This window comes from Arvicola amphibius, chromosome 12 (assembly GCF_903992535.2).
Source record: "Arvicola amphibius chromosome 12, mArvAmp1.2, whole genome shotgun sequence".
Lineage (NCBI taxonomy): Eukaryota > Metazoa > Chordata > Mammalia > Rodentia > Cricetidae > Arvicola > Arvicola amphibius.
The window spans coordinates 70,856,554-70,880,440 of record NC_052058.2 but is presented as its reverse complement, the minus strand read 5'-3'; the positions used below and the strand labels follow the sequence as shown (position 1 = coordinate 70,880,440).

Below are 23,887 nucleotides of genomic sequence, written 5' to 3'. Positions count from 1 at the left end.
ATCCATCTCCCTCTCCCCCTTGGTTTTTATTAATTACTGTAGTTTTTAGTTTTACCGATTCATGTAGGCTGGTACAGAATAGATAAACACAGAAGAAACTTAGAAGAAACAAAACTTATTTTATATTCTAAGTTGAAAATCAATGACATCTGGTGATTCTGTAAGCTGGTATGGAATAGAAAAGTGATGGAGGAGAGTTATCTGTCTATGTTTCTTTCATTGGTTAATTAATAAAGAAAACTGCCTTGGCCCTTTAAGAACAGAAAATTAGGTAGGTGGAGTAGACAGAACAGAATTGTGGGAACAAGGAAGTAGAGTCGGGGAGACGCTTCAGGCAGTCTCCATAGTGAGACTCCATGCTGCTGCTCTCCGAGATGGACGCAGGTTAAGATCTCTCCTGGTAAGCCACAACTCGTGGTGCTACCCAGATTACTAAATATGGGTTAAAGCAAGATGTGAGAATTAGCCAATAAGAGGCTACAGATAATAGGCCAGGCAGTGTTTAAAAGAATACAGTTTCTGTGTAATTATTTTGGGTAAAGCTAGCCGGGGGCCGGACACAGCCCTGCCGTTTCTTTCTACAGATTGGCGCTCCAACGTGGTGACTAAATCCACTTAAAAACCTTGCCCACTTGGGATCGGAAAGAAAGTTCTCTGATACCATGCCAATGGCTCACTGCTCCCTTCCTGCACCTGGGCAGATGGCGGAATCAGGCTTAGGCGAGCGGGAGAGCATGGCGGATTCCTGCCGCCATAGAGATGTTTTCAGACTGCGCGGTGCCCTGCGTGTCAGATTTGGCTGTAACTTGGATGAAAAGAGTTTCTGTGCTGCACGCTCAGTCTCAGAATTAAACTGCTGAGTGCGGCTCCAATGTCGACTGCTGTGTGCCTGGAACTGTGTGCGGCTCAGGGGCACCAAATGACTGAGGCAGGAGCGGCTTTGGCTCTGCTCCGCCATGCTGAACTGTACTGATCTCAGGCAGGATCTATCGTAATTACCACAATAACAGCGCAGTTAAGGTTTAGACTTGGCTGTAAACAGGCAGTACCGTATTACCTCTACCTGGCGCAACTTAAGATTTTAAGAAGTGGTTAACCTTTTAAGAAGTGCTCCTGGATAGTAAAAAATTACAGATTCACAATAGAAAAGATTCAGACATAGAAGGCCTTTAAATGGCTCACGTAGGCTTAAAAGAGAGAAAAAAAAATATAGAAAATAAAGTTAATGCCTTAAAAAGAAAAGGTTAAAGTCTTTAAAGAGACAGAGTACAGATAGTTATAGATTAAAAGAAGTAAAGTGATAGAGTAAAAATAAGTCACGTAAAAATGGAAAATTCACAGAGAGTCTGGATTATGTATTTTGTTGTGTTTTCTTTGATTTTTTTGACTGTAAAGGAGCTAAGTACAGAGAGACATTTCATTATATGGGCTGCCAGGCTAGACCAGAATGGACATCTTAACGGTATGACTTCAGGATTTGGATCTAAGAACATGATGCTTTGGAAAAGAGTTTCTTCTTTTGTTTTCACAGAGGACGAGACTCTGTGGATTGCTTCTATCCCAATATGGTATGATAGACCACGCCCTCCTGAAAGGTTGCTGTGAACATCTTCAAAAAATTACTTCACTCAACTGCCAACTGAGAGGAACCTAGCACACAGGTTACACCATGAAAGACCTAAATAACAGCGCCCCCATTCAGCAGGAAGCAGTTTGGAGAGAAAAAACTGCGCCCATTTCCCCAAATATTGCTTATAAATGTTCTTTTACATTTAAAGGGGGAGATGATATAGATATGAATTTGCATTGGTATAGATTTTAAGGACAATTTGTTATATGTATATGTATTTCTGATCTTGATTAAGCTATTTTGATTGTGTAGTTCATTTTAAAAACTGTAATGTATAATTAGGAAATATAGGTTGTTAATGGATAATCATTGATAATAGTTAAGCTTGTAGTCATGTTATTAGATTTTCTAGATATGTAGAGATATATTTCAGTTAGATAGACATTCTTCATATCTTTCAAAGACTGCAGAATATGGCATTTAATGTTTTAATAACTTAGGGTTTTTCATGACAATGAGACACGTCTGCTCCTGGCAGCACCAATCTACTTCAAGAGGAAGATGGGCATCGAAGAGGCTACTTATGGAGTTTGTTAGCCATTTGGGCAAGAAACTGCTCTTGGCTGGACTGTTCCATAAACTGGACACAAGGAACCCACAGAAAGAGGACTGCTGAACTTGCCTAAAGGTGAGATGGTCTTTCGGGGTTACTGATTCATGAAAGAGTCTGCGAGACGTTCTGCAGGACACAGCAGAAAGTGACTGAACTGTCTTTGGAATTTCCTGCTTCATGAAAAAGTCTGCTGGACACTATGGGCCTGTAGGCTGAAGATGGATGCCCCAACCATACAGAGGAACTTTGGGTGACTGTCTAGGCAGCGAGTTGTCTCTGTCATTTCTAGAGTTTTATAAGTTACTTATTTCTTGTTTACTTAGGTAGCATTATATCCTTCTGGAGTCTTTGATGGAGTTGAAGAATAAATAGATAGTTATAGATTTCCTTAGTTATGATAAAAGATAAAATAGATTTAAATATTGTAACTGTAATACTTGCTTGATAACTGTTTTGTTATATGTAATTTTGCTATGTTAAAGTTGAAGCCTTTCTTTTTTGTTTAAACAGAAAAAGGGGAAATGATGGAGGAGAGTTATCTGTCTATGTTTCTTTCATTGGTTAATTAATAAAGAAAACTGCCTTGGCCCTTTAAGAACAGAAAATTAGGTAGGTGGAGTAGACAGAACAGAATTGTGGGAACAAGGAAGTAGAGTCGGGGAGACGCTTCAGGCAGTCTCCATAGTGAGACTCCATGCTGCTGCTCTCCGAGATGGACGCAGGTTAAGATCTCTCCTGGTAAGCCACAACTCGTGGTGCTACCCAGATTACTAAATATGGGTTAAAGCAAGATGTGAGAATTAGCCAATAAGAGGCTACAGATAATAGGCCAGGCAGTGTTTAAAAGAATACAGTTTCTGTGTAATTATTTTGGGTAAAGCTAGCCGGCGGCGGGTGGCGGGACGCAGCCCCGCCGCTTCACACTACAGACAAGGAATAAAACTGAGGTCAATAGAATTTGTATATTTTCTTCCTCTTGATTTAATATTTAAAGCAGTTCTAGAATGATTATATTTTAAAATAAATGTCTACAAATATATTTTTTCTTGAGCTTTGCTGTAAAGTTCTAAGCAGATGTGCCAACTTTAAAGTTAGAAATGGCACGAGTTAATTCTAATCCATGTAGAAACTAATTTTGTAAAGAATGTGTGATGGATGGGAGCTCAAAATGGTCGTAAGTTTGCATAATGGGCTTCCTTTTCCTTGTATGCATTGTGTTGGGATTCTGGAGCTGAGGCATGCCAGGCCCTAGAGAACTGATGGAGAAGGATCTTCTTGTTAATTCAGTTTATGCCATCACCCTGTTCTAGCAGAGATGCCTTCCCTAACTTGTTGGTGTTAAAAAGTTTTCTGTCAGGGAAATAGCATGGCACTCACCAATGCAGGTCCCATTTTCAGCCTTGGTCATTCCATTTGGGCAAAGATCAATGCACTTAAAGCCACCTCGGGTGTTCTTACAGTGCTGGTCTTGTCTGCACACGTTCTGTCTACATTCGTTCACATCTTGATAAAAGAACAATGGTAATACAAATCAAGTAAATGAATGATTCCACTTCTCTGGAGGAGGAAAGTTTCCTTAGGATTTTAAGGCAATTATAAATCAATATACATGTGCGTAACACAATTTCTGTACATGGTAAAAGTGATTAAGTCTAGACAGGTATATTAATTCATTTTACTTTAAATCAGAATGAGAAAGCATTGATTCACAGAGTTGGTATATATCCTTATATATGAAATAAACTTAATGTGCATTTATACATATAGATGTATATAAAAATTAATGTGTACACATATATACATACACATATATTTACACACATATATATTATGTTGTAAGACCCTAGTGGTTTTATCATTCAAGCTTGGAGCATGGCATCTATCGAATATCATTTGATTCTGCTTTTTGTACAAATTACAAGCGTGGACATGGCTGGCAGCTTGTATTTGAATGAGTACTACGACAACACTGCATATAGATTTAGATAATTCAACACTGAAAAATTAGAGGAGTTTGGAGAGATGGATGAGTGGGTGAAGGTGCTTGATACACAAAAATAAGGACTGGGGTTTGAATTTCCAGAACCCATGTAAGAACCTGGGTGTGGCTGCATGTGTACTTCTAACCTCTATGCTGTAGGAAGGCAGAGATAGGAGAATGGCTGGGGCTTGCTGGCTGGTCGAGCTGAAAAACAGTGAACTCCAGTTTCAGTGAGAGATGCTGTCTCAAAGGAATAAGGTGAGGAATGATAGGCTAGGTCACTGATTTCCTCTGGACTGTGCACATGTGCACACAAATGTGCACACACACTCTCTCTCTCACACAGAGTTACACCAGCATCATCACAGTGAATTCAAAGTCAGACTCTTACCAAGGCATTTTCTGCCTTTGAGTTGATAGCCAGCTTCACATCCACAATGGAAGCTTCCTATGACATTGAAACAGCGCTGGTGACAGGGGCTGGATTCCTGGCATTCATTAATATCTGTCAAACACAACCAGACTTTCAGTATACATTGTCAGAGAAGCTGAGTAAATCCATCCCAAACGTTTAATCTTTTATTTATCTTGATGATAATCATGCTCAAGACCTCAGACTAACCTGATTGAGGGAGTCTCGAAGCCTCTGATACACTGTTAATACAATCAGCTGATGGAAAGGGCTTTCTTCCTCCAATATTTCTAAACATAGATATTTACTAATGGTTCAGAACTCTGTTGGTTAAATTCTGGCCTGCTTTTAGAGGTCTCCACCTCTGTTTCTAGGAAGTTTTAGCTCTGGAATTTTGCTGAAAGACTGGGGTAAAGATGGAAGATAACAAACAAAGCAAACTAATACAGCTGCAGGGCCTTGTGCAAGTGGCCTCCTTCCCCTGACCTGACTGCTACTCTCCTGACCGAGTCTGTCACACTGTGTCTGTCTTAGCAGCTTCAGCAACTCTTTTTCTCTCTTCAGTCATTGCCAAACTAATCCCAACATGACCTGGCTCACAGTGTAAAGGGGAGAATGCAAGGCCGCTGTGCCTGTCAGCATTTTGAACCCTTCCTTCCTCAGTCCAAGAAGAAGAAGAAGGAAGAGGAGGAGGAGGAGGAGGAGGAGGAGGAGGAGGAGGAGGAGGAAAAGAGGAGAGAGAGAGAGAGAGAGAGGGGGAGAGAGAGAGAGAGAGAGAGAGATGATGTAGGTGTGTCTTCTATCTATCTGATGATTTCATTGGTTAATTAATAAAGAAACTGCCTTGGCCAGTCCTTAGGTGGGTGGAGTAGACAGAACAGGAAGAAGGAAGTGAGGTAGACAGCTCAGTCAGATGCCACGCCTCTCCTAAGTGAGATAAATCGCCATGCCTCTGCTCTCTGAGCCAGACCGCCATGCTTCTCCTCAGGGAGACAGTCGCCATGAAGCCAGCCACCAGGTCAGATGTGCTGAATCTTTCCCAGTAAGACACCACTTTGTGTCTTATTCGATATGGGTTAGTCAAGATGTGAGTAAGAGGCTGAAAGTAATGGGCCAGACAGTATTTAAAAGAATACAATTTGTGTGTTGTTATTTCGGGGGTAAAGCTAGCCGTGTGGGATCTGGGCAGGATGAAAAGCAGACCTGCCCACAGCCCCTCACTACAGAGAGAGAGAGAGAGAGAGAGAGAGAGAGAGAGAGAGAGCCCCCTTTCCTAAGAGAAGTCTTTCTGAGTTTTGCCCCTCTGAAGTCCACCTTCTCTTCTCATCAGCATGGGGATTATAGCCCATCAGTTGGTCACTCCTCGTGTGTAGGTTTGAAGTCCCATCTTTCTCTTTGCCTCTAGACATAGTCAAGCCTCTTTGTGGTTACACAACCTCTGTGCTAGGTCACATATATCTCAATTCCTTTCTCTTCTCTGTTGTTCTACTCCAAATCCTTCAGAAGAGCAATTGCTATATTTAGGCTTTTTACTTGAAAAATTAAAACTGTTAATACCACTTATTTGAGATCCTCTAATTTAGCTCTTGAAAGGCACCATGTGTGAACATATATATATATATGTATATACATATACATATATATATATTAACAAATACTTGAAGACATTTTTCTTGGCGTGTTTGCCCCTTTTCCTCCTCTTCTTTTGCATGCCCCCATCTCTTTTCATATTGCTTGCCAGCAAAAGCAAATGCCATTAACAATCAGAAATAAATACCACATTTCTTCTATGTGCATACCTATATATCTACTTTCTTTTTTTAAATTATTCTTTGTTTTCTAATCACACTATTTTATACAAGTTATACATGATTTTTTATAGCCTGATTTTCTCATTCCTGCACAATGGCTGATGGTGTAGAGGAGTCATCTCTCTCATCTTCCTGCTTTGTAGTTTAGGATCTATTCTTTCTGTGTCTGCAAAAAATGCTGGCATCATCTTTGCTGGTAACTGCCAAAACCTTGAATCCACCATGGTGTCTTTCAGTAGGTGAAAAATAAAGTGCAAAATATTCATATAGTGGTATGTTCCTTGGCCCTAAAAGAAATGTATTGTGAAGCCATGCAAAGAGCCATGAAGGACCTTAATTGCTTAATAATTAAGAGAATTACTAAAAATTAAAAAAGAGAAGCCCATCTCACGGCTATATACTGAAGAATTCCAACAGTATAATAGTCTAGACCAGGAAACACTATGGATGCAGTAAATAAATCAGGGTTGAAGAGGCAGAGATGGACACATGGGTTCAGAGGGTTGGAGAGACAGAGATGGACACATGGGTTCAGAGGGTTTGGGGGATCATAAAACAACTATACCAGCATAAATTGGTGCAAACGCACAGAATGTCCAACACCGAGAGTGAGCTGTTGTGCAAAGTGTGAACTCTGACTGGTGGTGACTCAATGCAGTTCATCAAAATGGAACAAACACAATATGGTGCAGCAGGAAGCTTATAGTGGAGAGGATGTGCATAATGAAGAGGGTGTCAGGAAATATGTGAAATTATACTTTCTGATTGTCAAAAAAGATTTATTTTAATTTTTAGCTATGTTTATGAGTGTACAACTGCATGTGGGTATGTGAATGCAAGTGCTCGCAGAGGCCAGAAACCTCTGCTGCCCCTGGAGCTGGAGCTCCGGGGGTTGTGAGCTGCCCTACACTGGTACTGGGAACCAAACACACATCTTCTGAAAGAGCAATAGGTGCTTTCAACAGTTGAACCATCTCTCCATCCCTTCTGCTAAATCTTGATTTAAACTTCACACTGCTTTAAAAACAAAATCTCTATTACAATAATAGAATAATGAACATCCTAGTCTACACTGAGTCTTCTGCAGCAGGGTGCTGAGATACAGATACTATTAGGTTGTGTTGTACGATCTGCTCTCCTAAATGGTATTAAGCAAAGGGTATTCAAAACTACTGTGCTACTAATATTATAAAGTTATCAAATATATCTCCATAAGAACTTGTCAAGCAACTCCTCCACTTTTAAGATATCCAAGTTGTGGCTATCTGTATTATTTTCTTCTGAGAGAGTGGAGTCCCATTAGCCCTATGGGTTCCAGTTCTTTCCCTTTTATATGACATTTGTTCCTTTAAAAGATTCAGAAAGTCTAAAGCTCAAGATTGGAAGGCCGGCTCAAAGGACAAAGGGGTTGCCATAAACATGAGGACTGGAACTTGAATCTCCAGCACTCTTATGAAAGCCAGGTGGGTATGGTGTGGGTGTGTGTGGCAGTTTACACTTAATTCCAGTGCTAGCCAGATAGATATACCAACTAAATTAGAGAGCTCAAGTTCAGTGAGATACTTTGCCTGAGTACATAAAGTGTTGTGCAACTGAGGAAGACACCCAAGGCCAACCTCTGGGCTCTGCACAGATGGGTACACATGTGCATAGCCAACTGTACACTCACACATATGTAAGAACACATACACATAGCACAGACAGACATATACATAGCACATACAGACACACACATTATACCTTGACAATTTAGCCCATCAGAAGTTCTTCGGAAGCCTGTTCCACAATGGACCACACAGCGATAGGATCCAATGGTGTTGTCACAGTCCTGACCAGCATGACAGGTATGTCCACCCAAAGCACACTCATCAATGTCTACAACAGAAGAAGCCATGACATTGAGGTGAATTGAAAAACAAGCAACTTAAGAACTTCTTGTGATGGAGGGATTAGAAACCACAAAGCATTTGAAAATGTCAAAGAATAAGAAAGATTGAATGTTTTGGTTGAGTCATTTGAAGAGAGTTAGAAAGTTAATAAATTCACAGTAGCATGCTGTGATCTACTGTTAAGCTGGTCACTGGATCAGACTACTTATAAATTAGGTGACTTTTAACAAGTGAGTTGCTCTCACTGAGATCTTCAGTGAGCTATCTCAGGCATCCCTAATTTCTGGGTGTCCTTATAAAGGCAATGGCTGGCCAGTATTTTCTTTCTTACTTTCTCAGTGCAATGAGGACTTTTCTGTTTGTCGCAAAGCTGTGTGCAGGGGAAACGGGTCAATGGCTGGCCTACCATGTTTTTCCTAGGTAAGGCTGTCTTGGTCATTGGATTTAGTTCAGAGACTACCTTGGCAGGTTCTTCCATCTGCAGCTATCGTGAGGCCTTTGGGACAGGAGCAGTAATAGGCTCCCATGGCATTGTGGCAGATATGGGAGCAGGGATTCCCGGATGCGCATTCATCTTCATCTAAAAGAGAAAACAAAAAGGACCGTCAGTGTGCAAAACTCCTGCTTCCTAGGAGCTGTTCAAGTCCACGAAAATGATCGTGTTTAGATGCCTAGGAACTGGATCAAACATAACAGAGAACACTTTAAGTGACACAGGATGGAATTGTTATGGAGAAATTAACTTGCAATCTCAAAGTCATTGCTGATAGTGATAGCTAAAATATATGTGCTGTAATCTAAAGGCTCCTTAGCAGTTGCAACTCATTCTCCAAAGCATTCTTCAGAGATGGAATGTTTAGAAACTACTCTAATTTGCATGACAAATCTGGAGAACAGAGGTTAAGTGAATGCTCTCAGCCTATCAGGCTATGAAGGCCAGAGCGGAGACCTGAATGCAGTCTGAACACTACGTCTTCCAACCCACTATGTCATGCTGGTCAGCGCAAAAGCAGCACTATGCAGGCCTTCATGAAATCCTCAGCCATTTACTAAACTGTGACTCCCTGTGAAGAAGTCTCTTGCAAGGGCACCTGTGGGACTGCAGGGAGCCGATTTGCCGGCCACCATCACAAGATGGCGCTGAGCCCCTGCAGCGCTGAGTAAACAACTCCATATTAGGCAAGGCTCTAGACAGAACCTCCCGCAGGCATGACCCGTGTCCACTCTCCCTATATAAGCGGCTGCCGTTTAGTGCTCCGGGCCCCTCGCTTCCAGCTCTCCCCTTAACCAAGAGGCTCCAATAAAGCGTGATTTGAGAAGAATCCTCGACTCGGTGGTTGTTCTTCCCTGCTGGCCAGGGGGGTTCGCCGCATGGGACAAAGCTGGATCCACAGTTCCTGTGGGCCCACTATCCCATTCTGCCCCACGACTGAGCAGTTCCATGGTTAGGCGAATTTGCGTTGGATCACTGAGAGCTCACATTCATTGAGTCGCTGCATGGAGATTAAGTTTCTCTGCTCACTTCACTCTGTATTTGCTGCCCATCCTTGATACACTAGACTCTGGCCAAATTGAAGGCACACGGGCTTCATCATCACACTTAACCTCAAGTGTAATCTGCCACTTGATAATAGGCAATCTTCAGGAGTTTATAACTTCTCTACATCTCCACTCTTTAGTTATCAAGTAGAACATTCCTAGGCAGCTGTGATGATTAAATACCTAGGAAAATGGCAGCAGCAGCTGATTAAAAGATAATTTTTAGCTGAGCCAGAGAGATGAATCAAAAGGTAAAGGTGCTTGCTGTCAAGCCTGATGACTTAAGCTTGATCCCTGAAATCACATAGTGGAGAGAGACCTCTGTCTCTTACAAATTTTCCTCTGGCTTTTTCATGAGCCACGGTATTGCCATGAGCCACGGTATTGCCATGAGCCACGGTATTGCCATGAGCCACGACACTGTCATGAGTCACTGCATGCCCCCTTTCACACAAAATAAACAAATGTAAAGGAAAGACACCTGTTGTTGACACTATATGAAATGAAAATATTTTATTCATTCTTATACTCACCAGCACAAAAGGGTCCCAGTGAGTCTAAGGTGAAACCAGAGGGGCACTGGTTACTGCGTTCTCCTGCCAAAGTGAGAAAAGCGCAATTAACTAATCTGTTAGAACACTGTCACCCATTCCCAGTATCGCCTTCTCTGGAAAGATACATCAAAGAAGAAACAATGAAAAAAAAAAAACCCACAGTGTTGGAAACAAACAAGAATGGAGAACTTCATGTTTTTTCAAACAAGAGTTAAATGAACTAGTCCAGAAGTTGTTGGTAAGCTGACACTGAAAACATATTTTCTGTTTATGTTATGAACAGGAATAAAAAGAAAACAAGATAAGTTATTCTGTAATAGCTAAAGAGAATCCAAGATAAGTGTTTGTGCCAGGCACAGTAACAGGTGCATCCTGCTGTCCCGACCACTGGTGTGCTTTCATGAAGAGGAAAGATGCTGTTTCAGACGTTTGCTTGGGAAAACAACAGAAATGCTTTGCCTTAGTGGAAAATCAACATTCTAGGCAGAAACCCCCATTTCTTGGGGTTACCCGTTTGCAGTATTGAGACTCTTGGCTGAAATTCTTGCGTGAGACTGTTTTCCTGTTCTAAGCAGTTAAAGCCAAGCAAGTGGGCAGGCTGAGCTAGAACAAATTGAAACTGGTGTCAGGAAAAAGAATCTCTTTACTGAGAGTACTCAAAGTGTGGGTGACAGAGCGGGAATGAGGGGGACGAAACAAAAGCATCTGGAGCACATAGTCCACAATAGCTTGAGGGCTTTGCGGCCCTTTGCTGTCGAATAATCTTTTTGTACACTGTGAATATGTGTCACTCTGGTAGGTTTAATAAAAAGCTGAATGACCAGCCGGGCGGTGGTGGTGCACGCCTTTAATCCCAGCACTCAGGAGGCAGAGGCAGGTGGATCTCTGTGAGTTCGAGGCCAACCTGGTCTACAAGAGCAAGTTCCAGGACAGGCTCTAGAGACTACAGGGAAACCCTGTCTCAAAAAAACCAAAAAAAAAAAAAAAAAAAAAAAAAAAGCTGAATGACCAACAGCTAGGCAGGATTTTGGGGACAGAGAGGATGCTGGGAAGAGGGAGCCATGAGGAGACGTGAAGGAAGCATGGCATGTAGGAGATGAGGTAACAAGCCATGAGCCATGTGCCAGCACGCAAATTATAGCAATGGGTTAATTTAAGTCAAAAGAGCTCGTTAGAAACAAGCCGAAGCTATCAGCTAAGCTTTCATAATTAATAATAAGTCTCCATGTGGTTATTTGGGAGCAGACTTGCAGACAGAATGATCCACCTACAACCCTTTAATACAGGTCCTCATGTTGTGGTGACCCACAGCCATAAAATTATTTCATTATTACTACATAACTCTAATTTTGCTACTATTACAAACTGTAATATAAATATCTATGCTTCCCAGTGGTCTTAGGTGACCCCTATGAAAGGGTCGTTTGACCCCCCCAAAGGGTCCAACCCACTTGTTGGGAACCACTGTTTGCTTAGAGGTTACTTTCTGTTTCAGTTCATTCAAACCTGACATCCTCACTGTTGCTGTGATGCCTGTTTCGGAAGAGGCGTCTGAGAGCAACAGCTCATAAGCTGCTTAAGAGCAGAAGCTCGAGTGGGCAGCCTTAAGAAGCAAGCCTTTTTGAAGTGGTTATTACGACTTACGTTCAGTTAGTCATCTGTTCCTGCATTCTTTAAACTGAACCAGTATGTGTGTAGGATACCATGTTGGTGATGTACTTGTGAAAGAAAAGTCATGCCCTAGAAACAGAATTCAGTATTCTCATATAGAGGCTTTGCATTTTGGGCTAAAATTGGGAGAGAGATTTTTTTTCATTAGGCGGCATTTGGGCGATGTTGCAGGAGGAGATTCCTTGGATGCTATCATGATAAAGTATTAAAATTTTGTGCATGGAGCTGGGTGTGGTGGTACATGCCTGCGATCCTAGCATCTCAAAGGGGAAGGAAGGAAGATAGTGTGTTTAAAGGTCAGTCCAGGCTGTGACAGGGAGTTCCTAGTGGGGAAAGTTTTAAAAAGAAAAACCCAGTGAGTGGGGGAGGCCCAGGCGCAGGTTTCAACAATTCCGCACTGTGGAGGAAAGTCCCGAGCATTTGTTGCTCTGAAAACCTTTGATGTAAGCAGGAGGCTGCAATGATAGAAGCTTTGATGATATGGTACCTATTAAACATTTTCACATGATTTAACTATATAATGGATTTTCTAGAATTCAGCTATCATGCAAATTTGTATCTTATTCTCCTTCATTTTATCCAGAATGTAATAAAGAATTCTTTAATGTTACCTCCCTCCACAAAAAGCACAGTAGGATTTTATAGGTCAGGTTAGGCAAATGGCTAGTTTTCTTAATCTAAAGATTCTCATATTAAGTCGAGATATTTTATTATGAATTATTTTCCTTTGTTCATTCTTTTCTTTCCATGTGTATGTGGAGTATACATGTGTTTGCACACCATGTGTGTGGGTATACTTGTCTGTGCCTGATTGTGTGGAATCCAGATGTTGATGTTATGATGTCGTTCTTTAACATCTGCTTACTCATCTTGCTTTTTAGAGACAGTCTCCCTGTCTCTCTCTCACTGAACCCTAAACTTGCCATTTTTACTACATTATTTGGCCAGGAAGCTTCCAGGATCCTTTTGTCTTTTCTGTGTTGCAGATACAGACATGTGCCTCTGTGTGGCATTTAAGCGGGTTCCAACAATACAAACTCAAGTCCTTTTTTTTTTTTTTTTTTTTTTGTTTTTCGAGACAGGGTTTCTCTGCGGCTTTAGAGCCTGACCTGGAGCTAGCTCTTGTAGACCAGGCTGGTCTCGAACTCACAGAGATCCGCCTGCCTCTGCCTCCCGAGTGCTGGGATTAAAGGCGTGCGCCACTACCGCCTGGCTCAAACTCAAGTCCTTTTACTTGCATAGAAAACATTCTATCCACTGAGATGTCTCCCTAGCCCAACTTGGATCTTCAGGTTATCAGACTCGGTGGCAAGTACCATAATCCACTGAGCCATTTCACCCGCCACCATTCTTCATTACATTACAGTAGATGCAAATTATTTTGGATTAGAGCTGTGATTTTAATCTGAATATAGGAGAAGACAACAAAGTATTTGTTTTTGGTTATAATAGTGGGTTCAAATAGTAGAAAATTTGGACGTCTATAGTAAAATTCCCTATAACTTTATGAGTGGGAACAAACAATTTCAGTTTATTGACACCTAGTGTTTTTCCTTCTAGCCATTTTAATTAATCCATACTAAACGTGTTAAGTATGAAAATATTGACCAATAATTGACAAGCTTTATAAAATAAAAAGTCATTTGGCAAACTTATTTAAAAATGTAGATTCTGGATTGATGAAACGACTCATGGAGTAAAGGTGCTTGCTGCCGAGCTTGAAGACCCGAGCTTGATACCCAGGGCTGACGGTACAAAGATGCTCACATGGCTTTAGGCTTAACATTTAACACTGCAGTTTAACTTGGTGGGAGGAGAGAACTGACTCCTGATAATTTTCCTCTGACCTCTACATGTATGAAGTGACATTGGTGCTTACACACACACACACACACACACACACACACACATACACACACACATACACATACACACACACATACACACACATACACACACATACACACACACCTACACATACACACACACATACACACACACATACACATACACATACACACACATACACACATACACACATACACACACATACACACACACACATACACACACACACATACACACACATACACACACACACACACACACACAGTAGATCCTTTGATCTGCTATAATAATTGTCAAGGAAAAGACAAATACATTTGTCCTTAATAGTATGACTATTGCCACACAATCACCCAAGGGTGGAAAATGCAGGCTTTATTACAGTGCACACTGCTTTTCAATCATTATTACACCATAAATGTTCTCTTCACTTGTGTAACCTTACAGTGGTGTCTAATACATGACCGACACTCAACCACTGTTAGAAAAAAGTCAATTAACTATTTCTTGATAATTATTTCAATGATTTTTAAGAGATTATTAAACATGTGTCATATTTTCATATCATGTCCGACTTCTACGATGTTTATTTGTTAATTCTTCTATTACAAAGAACACTAGGTGAAACCTCTAGGGTGACAGTGTTGGGCTATTTCTGTGATTTTGTTAGGACAGATTTAGAGCATCAACATTTGTTAAAGAACCAACCATGCAAGCTTGCCCTCTGGTGGCTACTGAGAAACTTCAGGCACACAACTTGAAATTCACAATGCAACTCTTTCAACACATGAATCATAGAATCAACACGTGCAAGGCCTGCAACGGAATTTAATTGCCTTTAAATGTGTTTACCTATATTCTGGGACTCAGATTGTTTAGTAACGATCTCAGATGGTGCAAAGATGTTCATGTGGCTTTAGGTTTAACATTTAACATTTATGCCTAACATGTAAGAAGTATATGTGCCTATTTCAGCCAACACTTTGGCTTCTCCGAGGCATGTCCAACGTTTTGGCGTGGCAACATAATTTATTCCTCTACAATGTTTGTGATCAAGATCTTTGCAATCCGTCACAAGCACGGGTGCTGTAGGACAACCACCGAGGAAAGCTGTGCAGACATTGAGGGAATGGCTGAGTGAAATAAGAGAGGAATAAACACCATTTGTCGTCTGCTGCTATGTCGTGTGGCAGCGGAGAGCTGAAAACTCACATGGAACGTAAAACATAGTAAACATTTTACCTGGGTATGAAGATACTTTTATACTAAAAAAGAACAAAGACGTTACCAAAAAAAAAAAAATCAATAACAAACCCTCTAAAGGCCACAGACTATGAAACCGACAGCTGCGGTGGTTTGGAAGGCTGAGAAGGAACACTGGGGACCAGACACTCCAAACAAGCCCCCACCACAGCACAGAGCACACATCACTTCAGGGTATGGGGCTGTCTACAGAAAACGGAAAGCGGTTCAGAAGTGATGCATTACAGGGCAGTTTCCAGGAATGAGAGAGAATAGTATTGTAACTATTCTCCACAGTTTTTGGAAGCCACATTTACCTAAGGTGACGGTATGTTTTTTTGTTTGTTTTCCTGGAAAAATGTCACTATGGTGTCCTTTTCTCATAGGAGCCAGGTGTGGGTTATAAATTTTATGGCCACATGGATTTAAGTCCTAAGTGGCTGTTAAGACATGTCAGTATGAATTCTTTTATTTTCCCATTTTTTTTCTGCATTGTATCTCTGCTTGACCCATACCTTCATGAGTGACAGCATTAATGTATTCAATAAAGAGAATAAAGCACTTAAAAGCTTTGAGAATCTGCTCATTAGCTTAAGCTGTGACATACTTTACATAATATTTCAGAGATTTTGAAAATTCATTGATAAATACATTATTCAAAAATGGACTTTATTATCTAAAGAAAGAACATTCAGGTGGATAATACATATTTTAATCCTCTCCAAGAATATGGACTAGAACAGCAATCCCTCCAGGCGCTATGATGAGGCGTCTAAGGAAACTAAATGCAACTGAACAATCTTCACATAGGAGGGCGGACCTACAACAGAAACAAAGAACAGTGTACACAAGGAAAACCTAACTCTAGCACGTTAGGTCTGGGCCTTCTTAGTACTGTTTTGAATGGCTTCAAGGCAGCTGTCTTTAAATCCTTTTTAAAAGAACAAGAAAGGAGGCTGGAAAGATTGCTCAGCGGTTAAGAGAACTGACTGCTCTCCCAGAGGACCTGGGTTCAATTCCCAGCACCCACATGGCATCTCACACCTGTCTATAACTCCAGTTCTAGTGGACCTGGCACCCATGGCAAAACACCAAATGCACATAAAAAACAATTAATTAATTAAATACTTAGTAAAAGGAAAATCTAAAAAGAAAGAAAGAAAAGAAAAAAGAAAAAGATGGCAGCACAGATATTTGGATCTTTCTTTAGTCATATTACCTTTGGAAATTGAAGCATGGATTTTAAAACCCAATGTCTCTTCTAGTTGGTTGTAGTTAGACTCCACAGAAGATGCACGAAGTGTTTCTACTAAGAAAGGCATTTTCCCCCAGGCCTGATCGTAGAAAATGGTGTGGTTCCATGTGTAGGGGACACTGATCCCATCGATGGTGAAGAGCCGGGTTGAGTAGGCATAGAGCTGCCCAGGTCCTGTTTGAATGTAGTCCTCGGTGTAATCCTAAGGAAAACGACTTGGGGGTCAACATGGCACCTGGCGTTTTTCCTAGTGTGCTATGAAGTGTGCTCAGAGGGAGAAGAAAAAAGCCTTGGAGATTAACAGTGGAATTCTGAATAGAGCTGCAATAGCACAGTAGTGTTCTGGAAGTAATTCCTAGGTTGACTCTTTTCATTACAACCAGATTTGTAATTTACTGTCACAATTTGTGGTTTAACAAGATGCTGAAGTTGTAGGTCACGAACAAAGCAAGTTGTCTGAGGGGCTATTTTCTCCACTCTGGAAGCTCACAAAGCGTTTTCCATTTCTTTCAAGTTGAATTTTTGTTTTTGAAATTTAATTATAATTACATCATTTCCCCTTCCCTTTCTCCCCCTCTTTATTGATAGTACACAAAAACCTCTTATAGGGATCTATTCTCTTCTTCAGGAGAAAACTCAACAAGTGGCTTAGATCAGCACAGCAGCTATCCTGGCTCTGATATACTAGGTAATAAAAACACTCAGAGAGATTTAAAAGCTGAGCCCCTGGAGATTTCTAAGCAAAGACCAGATGGTTATTTACAACCTTGCTGGAGCTGTGATTTATCTGCAGAGCAAACAGTCAGAACGAGGGCCGCTGTGCTCTGCCCACAGGACTTTCGTTTGGCCTCCTCCTGATTGTTACACTGATAACCATGGAGATCTTGGAACAAGTTACCTTCACACTGACTTCAGCAGGTGACTGGAGCTGCAGGACATAGCCACTCACGATGACATCAAGCAGCAAAGCGCCATCAGAATCTAAGCCCCGCGCCACGTGTGTCATCCGCAAGACCTCTCCTGGGAATGGCATTGTATTCATTTCCACAGCAATAATAATAACAGTTATTATTATCATTCTATATATGGTTTGTGGAAGCATAGAGAAGAGTGATCTAATATAATAGCGCTATTTCACAGACTCCCTGTTAAAAAGTCAGCCTTACTCAATTGTCTTCCAAAATTCCTTCTCTGTGGCAAAAGCATAAATTTTAATTACTCAGAAGATTCCATACTGTAGACTCAAGCAATAATCAACCATTTATGCAAAATCCCTGCTGACGATATGGGCCAGGCAACTTCACCAGGGACCAGCAATACCCACAGGTCTAGCTACAGGGTTCTGCTTTCGCCAGAGCTTCGGCACCATAAGTGGGTGGATATCAAATGGTCCACCTGTCCTCTGCTGACTGAACAACGGTTAAGGAGAGGCCCCCTCCCTCACTGTTCTTCCTCAGAAGTCAATCCCACTGAGACTGGCCCGCTCCGAAGAGGCTGAAATAGGGCTTTGCATGTCTCTTTGCAAAGACAGGAAGGGTCCCAAAGGGCTAACGCACGACGATTAGGACAAAAGCAGGGCAGAAAGCATTAGTGTGTTCAACCTTGTTTCCATTTGTCAGGTAGAGAATCACCATACATGAGCTGATTTGTGGTGAAAGACAAGGCTCTAACTCATAACGAAAATGATTTTCCTTCGTTATTCATGCTTTAAATCCTCTCTAAGGTTTAAAGACAACAGGCACAGAAAGGAAGAGAAAGAAGGCACTGGGTCATAGAATTACTGTTCTTCTTGATAACATATGGTGTCTTACAGACCTTGTAGTAGCATCCACAAACAGAAAGCCATAAACCTGCTTTCTTCCATTACTCATGTAATGCGCACCACAAACTTGTCATAACTTTACACGAGAGCATGCACCATATTTTTCTTAGTCGCCCAGCTTTACAGTGGTCTATCTATGTCTAACACATGCATCTATATCTATGTCTCTATGTCTGTCTGCTGCATGTAGTACAGTATTATGTTCACCTGACACTAACCAGTTGCAAATTCCACTTGGGTCTCTCGTTTGAACACTGCGTTAGTGAGTGTAAAACCATTGACTGCTTCTCCTATTTCTTTTGCTGTTGTCCAATAAATGGGATTTAGGATAGAAATGATCTTTCTCATTGCTGGACCTAAAAGAAAAAGATAAACGGGGTTACAGAGCAAAATTTAACTGTCAATTATTATTGTAGTACATTATTTACAAGGGTGGATGCTAAAGTCGACTAATATATGGTCAATGCATCCTTGGGTATCTTTTCCATTAGCATATACTAGCTGTACAAAATACTGGATTCACTAAAACATTTCCATACAGGTATTAATGCACTTTGACCCTCTCCCTAGCCAGGTCCTTTCTCTTTGGGATAAGGACAAACAATGTATTATACCAATGCCTTAAGATTTCATCCTTTAGAATCTTTAGGAAAAAACAGGAAAATAAAGAATAAAGCATGTTTTAAAAAGAAATTTATGAAGGCAGATGAGATGGCTCAGTGGATCAAGGTGCTTGCTGCTAAGCTTGATGACCTGAGTTCAATTTCTGGGACCCATGTGGTGGGAGGAGAGAACTGATTCATCCCCATAAGCTGTCCTCTAATCTCCATATACACACCATGGTACACACATGAATGTACACACAAATAAACAACAATTAAGTATTTAATTAAATGTAACAAATAAGCTTATTCAAACTTCAATAAATAAAGCTACTCACCAAGACTTCGAGGCACATTGGTAATCTTGGCCTGTATTATTCTTGTATCAGAATTGGGGCTGTCTGTTATTGTGGCATCAAGGAACGCGATTCCAAACTCAACATCATTAATATTCCCAATAACACTCCCTCTGGCTCGCTGGGGTCCACCTATTGGGAGAAGGAAAAAAAAAATCCTGGATAAGGAATCAATTCCATCAACATTCCATGAGGGAAAGGAAAGCCAGCACTCAGAGATGCTACAAATCTTTCCTCAGACATCAAAAGAGTTCTAGGGCATCCAAATTGGAAAGCCAAATTAATAGGCTTTTAAAACATTCCACTTTCACATAACACCCGTTATCCCCATAAATCTAGTATCCTTCCGATCTGTGAACATCAGAGTACAATTTCCTAAGCCAAAGAATACAGTATGTCCATTCTCACAGTCCAAATAAAGCATGTGTTTGTTGATGGTGATGAAGCCATGACTACAGTGAGTTTACAGAGAAAGTCACGTGTGGCAGTAAACACTTCATATGCATTAACTCCTTTGATTCTATCAACGGTACTAAGAGGAAGCTTCAAACAGACACAGTTTGCAGACTGGTCAAACAAAGTTCAGAGAAATAAAGTAGCACTACCATCATAACTGGTCGAGAGAGAGAGGGATGAATACATTATCTTCTTGTCTTCGAAGTGTGTTCTGGAAATTGATAACTTAAAATTGTGTCCGTTTATTGTGGATAATGCGTTGTTTTAAAATATGTGTACATTTGGGGCCAGATGAAATCAACTAATTAGCATATTTGTCACCTCTTATACCTACTGTTTCTGTAGGGACAATACTTAACATCTGTTCTCTTTTCATTGAAGAATCCTGTACAGTTATGGAGAAAAACCAACACGGAAATAGACACAGGAGGACAGAGGTCTCCAGGGGCAAAGGGCGAGGGGAGGCTTGGAGACAGTGGTCAAGGCGACAAAGTTACGGAGGGAGAATTTAAACATATCATCTGTAGAACTAGTCATTATTGCTAATAATATAAACCCATGTTCTATCTATTGTTTCCTTCTTTAGAACAATGAAAGATCTCACCAACAAAATACCATCTAATCTTTGTTGCAGGTCACTGTCTGAAAAACATGGTATATTGTACAATCTACATCAGCATGTGCACATGTGCACATGCACAATACCTGTATGTATGTATGTATGTATGCATGTATGCATGTAAGCATTAGTTCCTTTGGAGATGGGGAACTTAGCAAAGCTATAGTCAATGCATTCATTATTGTATTTGTCTATCTGGTGATAATTAATGTGGGAGAAATTTGAGAAATATATTATAATTTTGACAGCATTGTAAAATTCATATCAAAACAATTTGACTAAAGAACAAATATGAAAAGTCCCTCTTTCCTTGGTCCTAAGCAGGAGAATGAGGGAGCTTGTGGGCAGGGTTGCAAATCATTCAATCTGAGTGATTACTGATGGATGTTGCTTCTACTTTAACTGAGGAGCTTGAGTCCCAGCACTGAACAGATATTTCCTCAATCTGGCTACCTGGCTGGGTTTCTTGAAATCTTGTCAGATTCTGTGACTCAAGCTGTTTGTCTATCTAAACAATGAAACACAACAACAAAAGCCAGAACTGTTCTCTTGCTTCAGGAAAGAGTCTCAAAATCCTCCATGACAGCCGGGCGGTGGTGGTGCACGCCTTTAATTCCAGCACTCGGGAGGCAGAGGCAGGCGGATCTCTGTGAGTTCGAGACCAGCCTGGTCTACAAGAGCTAGTTCCAGGACAGGCTCCAAAGCTACAGAGAAACCCTGTCTCGAAAAACCAAAAAAAAAAAAAAAAAAAAAAAAAAAATCCTCCATGACGATTGATGCATAGGGCATGTTTGCTGTGCAGTTGAGTGCTTGATACTTGGTCTTTCAGTTTGCCCACTTACATGTAAAAATCACTCAGCCTAAATTTGTTCTCACCCTGTCAAATGGGGCGTTCTCGATTTTCAGGGACATTTTATTTCTGAGAAAAAACTTTAAAGCTTTGTAAGGTCCAATAGTATCTTCCTGTCAGCCATATGCAGCTGCCAATCTTTAGAAACCTGTCCTCTGACACAAAGAAGCCCCAAAGGAGCAAACAGAGGCCAAAAATCCAGCTGTCAGCACTGTTACAGGGGGCACAGACTTTTATAACTTTTTATAAATCTCCCTTCCAGAGCTGGCACTGTTTCATTTATCGTGGGGTCCAAATGGTACCTTTTTCTGATTTGCATGATCACTCTACTCTGTGCTAGCCATGGTCCTGCCAAAGCACAGCCCACTTACCTGGACATGCCTGTGTATTGCATCTGGATACCTGAGTGGCATCTCCTGGACAGGAACGACCACTTTTGGATGGCACTGGATTGTCACATAGCCGCTTCCTCATCCTTTCACCTCCTCCGCAAGAGACAGAACAGTGGCTCCAACTATGCCATGTTCCCCAACTTCCATCCACTGTGAACAAGAATAGAAGGGCCAATAGTAAGGAATCAGTTTTAAAATACCCTCCTGATATACCAGCGACAGGATGACAACAAGGATCACTAAGCGAAAGCTTTGATCATCCCACAGACTGGAATTAAGAGGCTCACCAGGACACATGTCAGTGTTGCACCTCTGGATCTGGGTATCTGGCCCCCCACAGGCTCTTCCTCCATTGGAGGGACGTGGGTTGTCACAGGTGCGGTACCTTCGCATCTGCCCTCCATTGCAAGTTCGGCTGCATGTACCCCAGCCACTCCAAGGGCTCCAGTTACCATGGGCTGCAACATGCAATAATTTGACATGTAACAGAGCTCTAAAGCTGAGAAGTAAAAGAAACCATGGCATTCATCCCCAAATCAAGGAAAACCCTTCGACAAATAAACAGAAATTCAAATCAATAAATGGATATCTTTCCAAAGCAGGTGACTTAGGTGACATTTTGATTGGAGACAGAGGAGATACTCTAATGAAGATGAGATTCCCTTCAACTGCTCTGATATTATATTTAAGCTGTTCCATGAGCTAAAGGTAATATGGGAGACACAGCCTCCATTCTTGCTGAACAGAGGCTGTAACATTCAGAACACACGAATCCAAAACATTCTGGCATCCTAAATTAAAGGTTGAAGAGCAAGCAATAAAATACTGTAACTTTAAGGTTTGGAGTCAAAGCAAAGCTTTAAGGAAGTAACATCGACTCACTGTTTCCAACACTCACTTGGACAAGGATCACTATTGCAAAAATCACTCTGGACATCACTCCCCTCACACTGGCTTCCTCCGTACTGTGGCGCAGGGTCAGAACAGGCCCTTGTTCTCTTCCTGGCACCTCCGCCACAGGACACCGTGCAGGCACTCCAACTGGCCCAAGCCGCCCACTTGCCGTCAACTGTAGTAATTGAAAATCATATGTGCTCAGTTACTACCTAAAAATGATCAGGTTAAAAAGTCATCAGAGGGTCTTGGCTGGAGAGGTGGCTCAGATGTTAAGTGTGTGTGGCCCTTCCAGAGGATGGAGTTTGGTTCTCAGTACCCAGCCTAGCTCACGACTGCCTGTAACTGCAGTACATCTGTCCCCTTCTTCTGACTTTTACAGGTACACACACGTGTGGCACACACACACACACACACACACACACACACACACACACAAAACAAGCATGAAGAAAAATAAATTAAAAAAAAAAAAACATGACCAGGTCAAACTGTGGCCATGTTGGGATAATGACATTGTTAGGTGAGTGGCAGGTGTTCGTAGGTGAGTGTGTGAACTCTACTTGTCTCACCTGGACAGTGTCTCTCATTGCAGACTTGCATCTGGGTTTCTGCTCCTCTGCAGTAGGCTCCCCCAAATGATGGTGGTGGGTTGTTGCAAAGTCTTGTTCTTGTCTGACTGCCTTTTCCACAACTTTTGCTGCATGCACCCCAAGGCTGCCAAATACTCCACACTCCATGAACTACAAACAACAGAGGCAGTTTCAAGCCACAGGACCATATTTATTTAAAAAACAAAATTATGCAAATAAATTAACTCCATAGTGAGTTAAAAAATTCCCACAATCTAAAATAACTAAAATTGCACCAAAAGAAATATAACTAATGATGTCCTCTTTCTCTCAAGTTTGGTTTTCAGAGGGAATTGTGTCCAGGGACACTCAGAAGGCTTAACGACTGCCAACATAAATGCTTACAATTATTCAAAGGAGGCTATTTTACTAAAATCAAATTTAATCAAGCAACCACATGTAAACAGAACCTGAGTGTTCAAGCCCGAGCTAAGCGTTTGTGCACATTTGGTACTCTAGGAATAGTGGAAAAGACGAGGCGCTTCTAAACAAGTCTGCCTAACAGACCTAGATGTGCTGTGGGTAAGAAGACATTTTCAACAATGCTGTTTTGGACCCAAGACTGCAGGAGTGCATCCCTAAATGTGGCCTGGCTTCTCACTTACCCATGTTCTGTTCTTGGATCTTCCGGCAACAGGGTGATTTGCACAGGTCTAAACCTTTGAACAGTTTTCTCCATTACATAATGTTCATGAATTAGAAATTCAGAATAACACACTCACCTACTTGCTAAACAACAGAAACAAAACTGACCCACAGTTTCCAAGGAGCGCAATTAAGGACTTCCTTTTGGCAGCTAACACATTACAGCATCAGACCACAGGACTGGAAGAGCCCACCGCTTCCTACTAGGTGTGTGGGCTGAGAATCAGCACTGTGCGT

At 41.3% G+C, this 23,887-nt stretch overlaps 1 protein-coding gene across 1 annotated transcript in view; it reads right to left on the bottom strand.

The window, feature by feature from the left end:
- The window catches only part of Hmcn1 (hemicentin 1), a 445,711-nt gene that overhangs the window by 17,889 nt on the left and 403,935 nt on the right, over nucleotides 1-23,887 (bottom strand). Inside the window, exons 90-102 of the mRNA XM_038349717.1 lie at nucleotides 22,946-23,116; nucleotides 22,378-22,548; nucleotides 21,767-21,937; nucleotides 21,459-21,629; nucleotides 19,145-19,294; nucleotides 18,423-18,560; nucleotides 17,281-17,402; nucleotides 16,347-16,584; nucleotides 10,349-10,411; nucleotides 8,737-8,856; nucleotides 8,128-8,262; nucleotides 4,556-4,669; nucleotides 3,561-3,686 (exon numbers count right to left, since the gene is read on the bottom strand). Coding sequence (XP_038205645.1) covers nucleotides 3,561-3,686; nucleotides 4,556-4,669; nucleotides 8,128-8,262; nucleotides 8,737-8,856; nucleotides 10,349-10,411; nucleotides 16,347-16,584; nucleotides 17,281-17,402; nucleotides 18,423-18,560; nucleotides 19,145-19,294; nucleotides 21,459-21,629; nucleotides 21,767-21,937; nucleotides 22,378-22,548; nucleotides 22,946-23,116 — 1,890 coding nt within the window. The remainder of the gene's footprint in view (nucleotides 1-3,560; nucleotides 3,687-4,555; nucleotides 4,670-8,127; nucleotides 8,263-8,736; nucleotides 8,857-10,348; nucleotides 10,412-16,346; nucleotides 16,585-17,280; nucleotides 17,403-18,422; nucleotides 18,561-19,144; nucleotides 19,295-21,458; nucleotides 21,630-21,766; nucleotides 21,938-22,377; nucleotides 22,549-22,945; nucleotides 23,117-23,887) is intronic.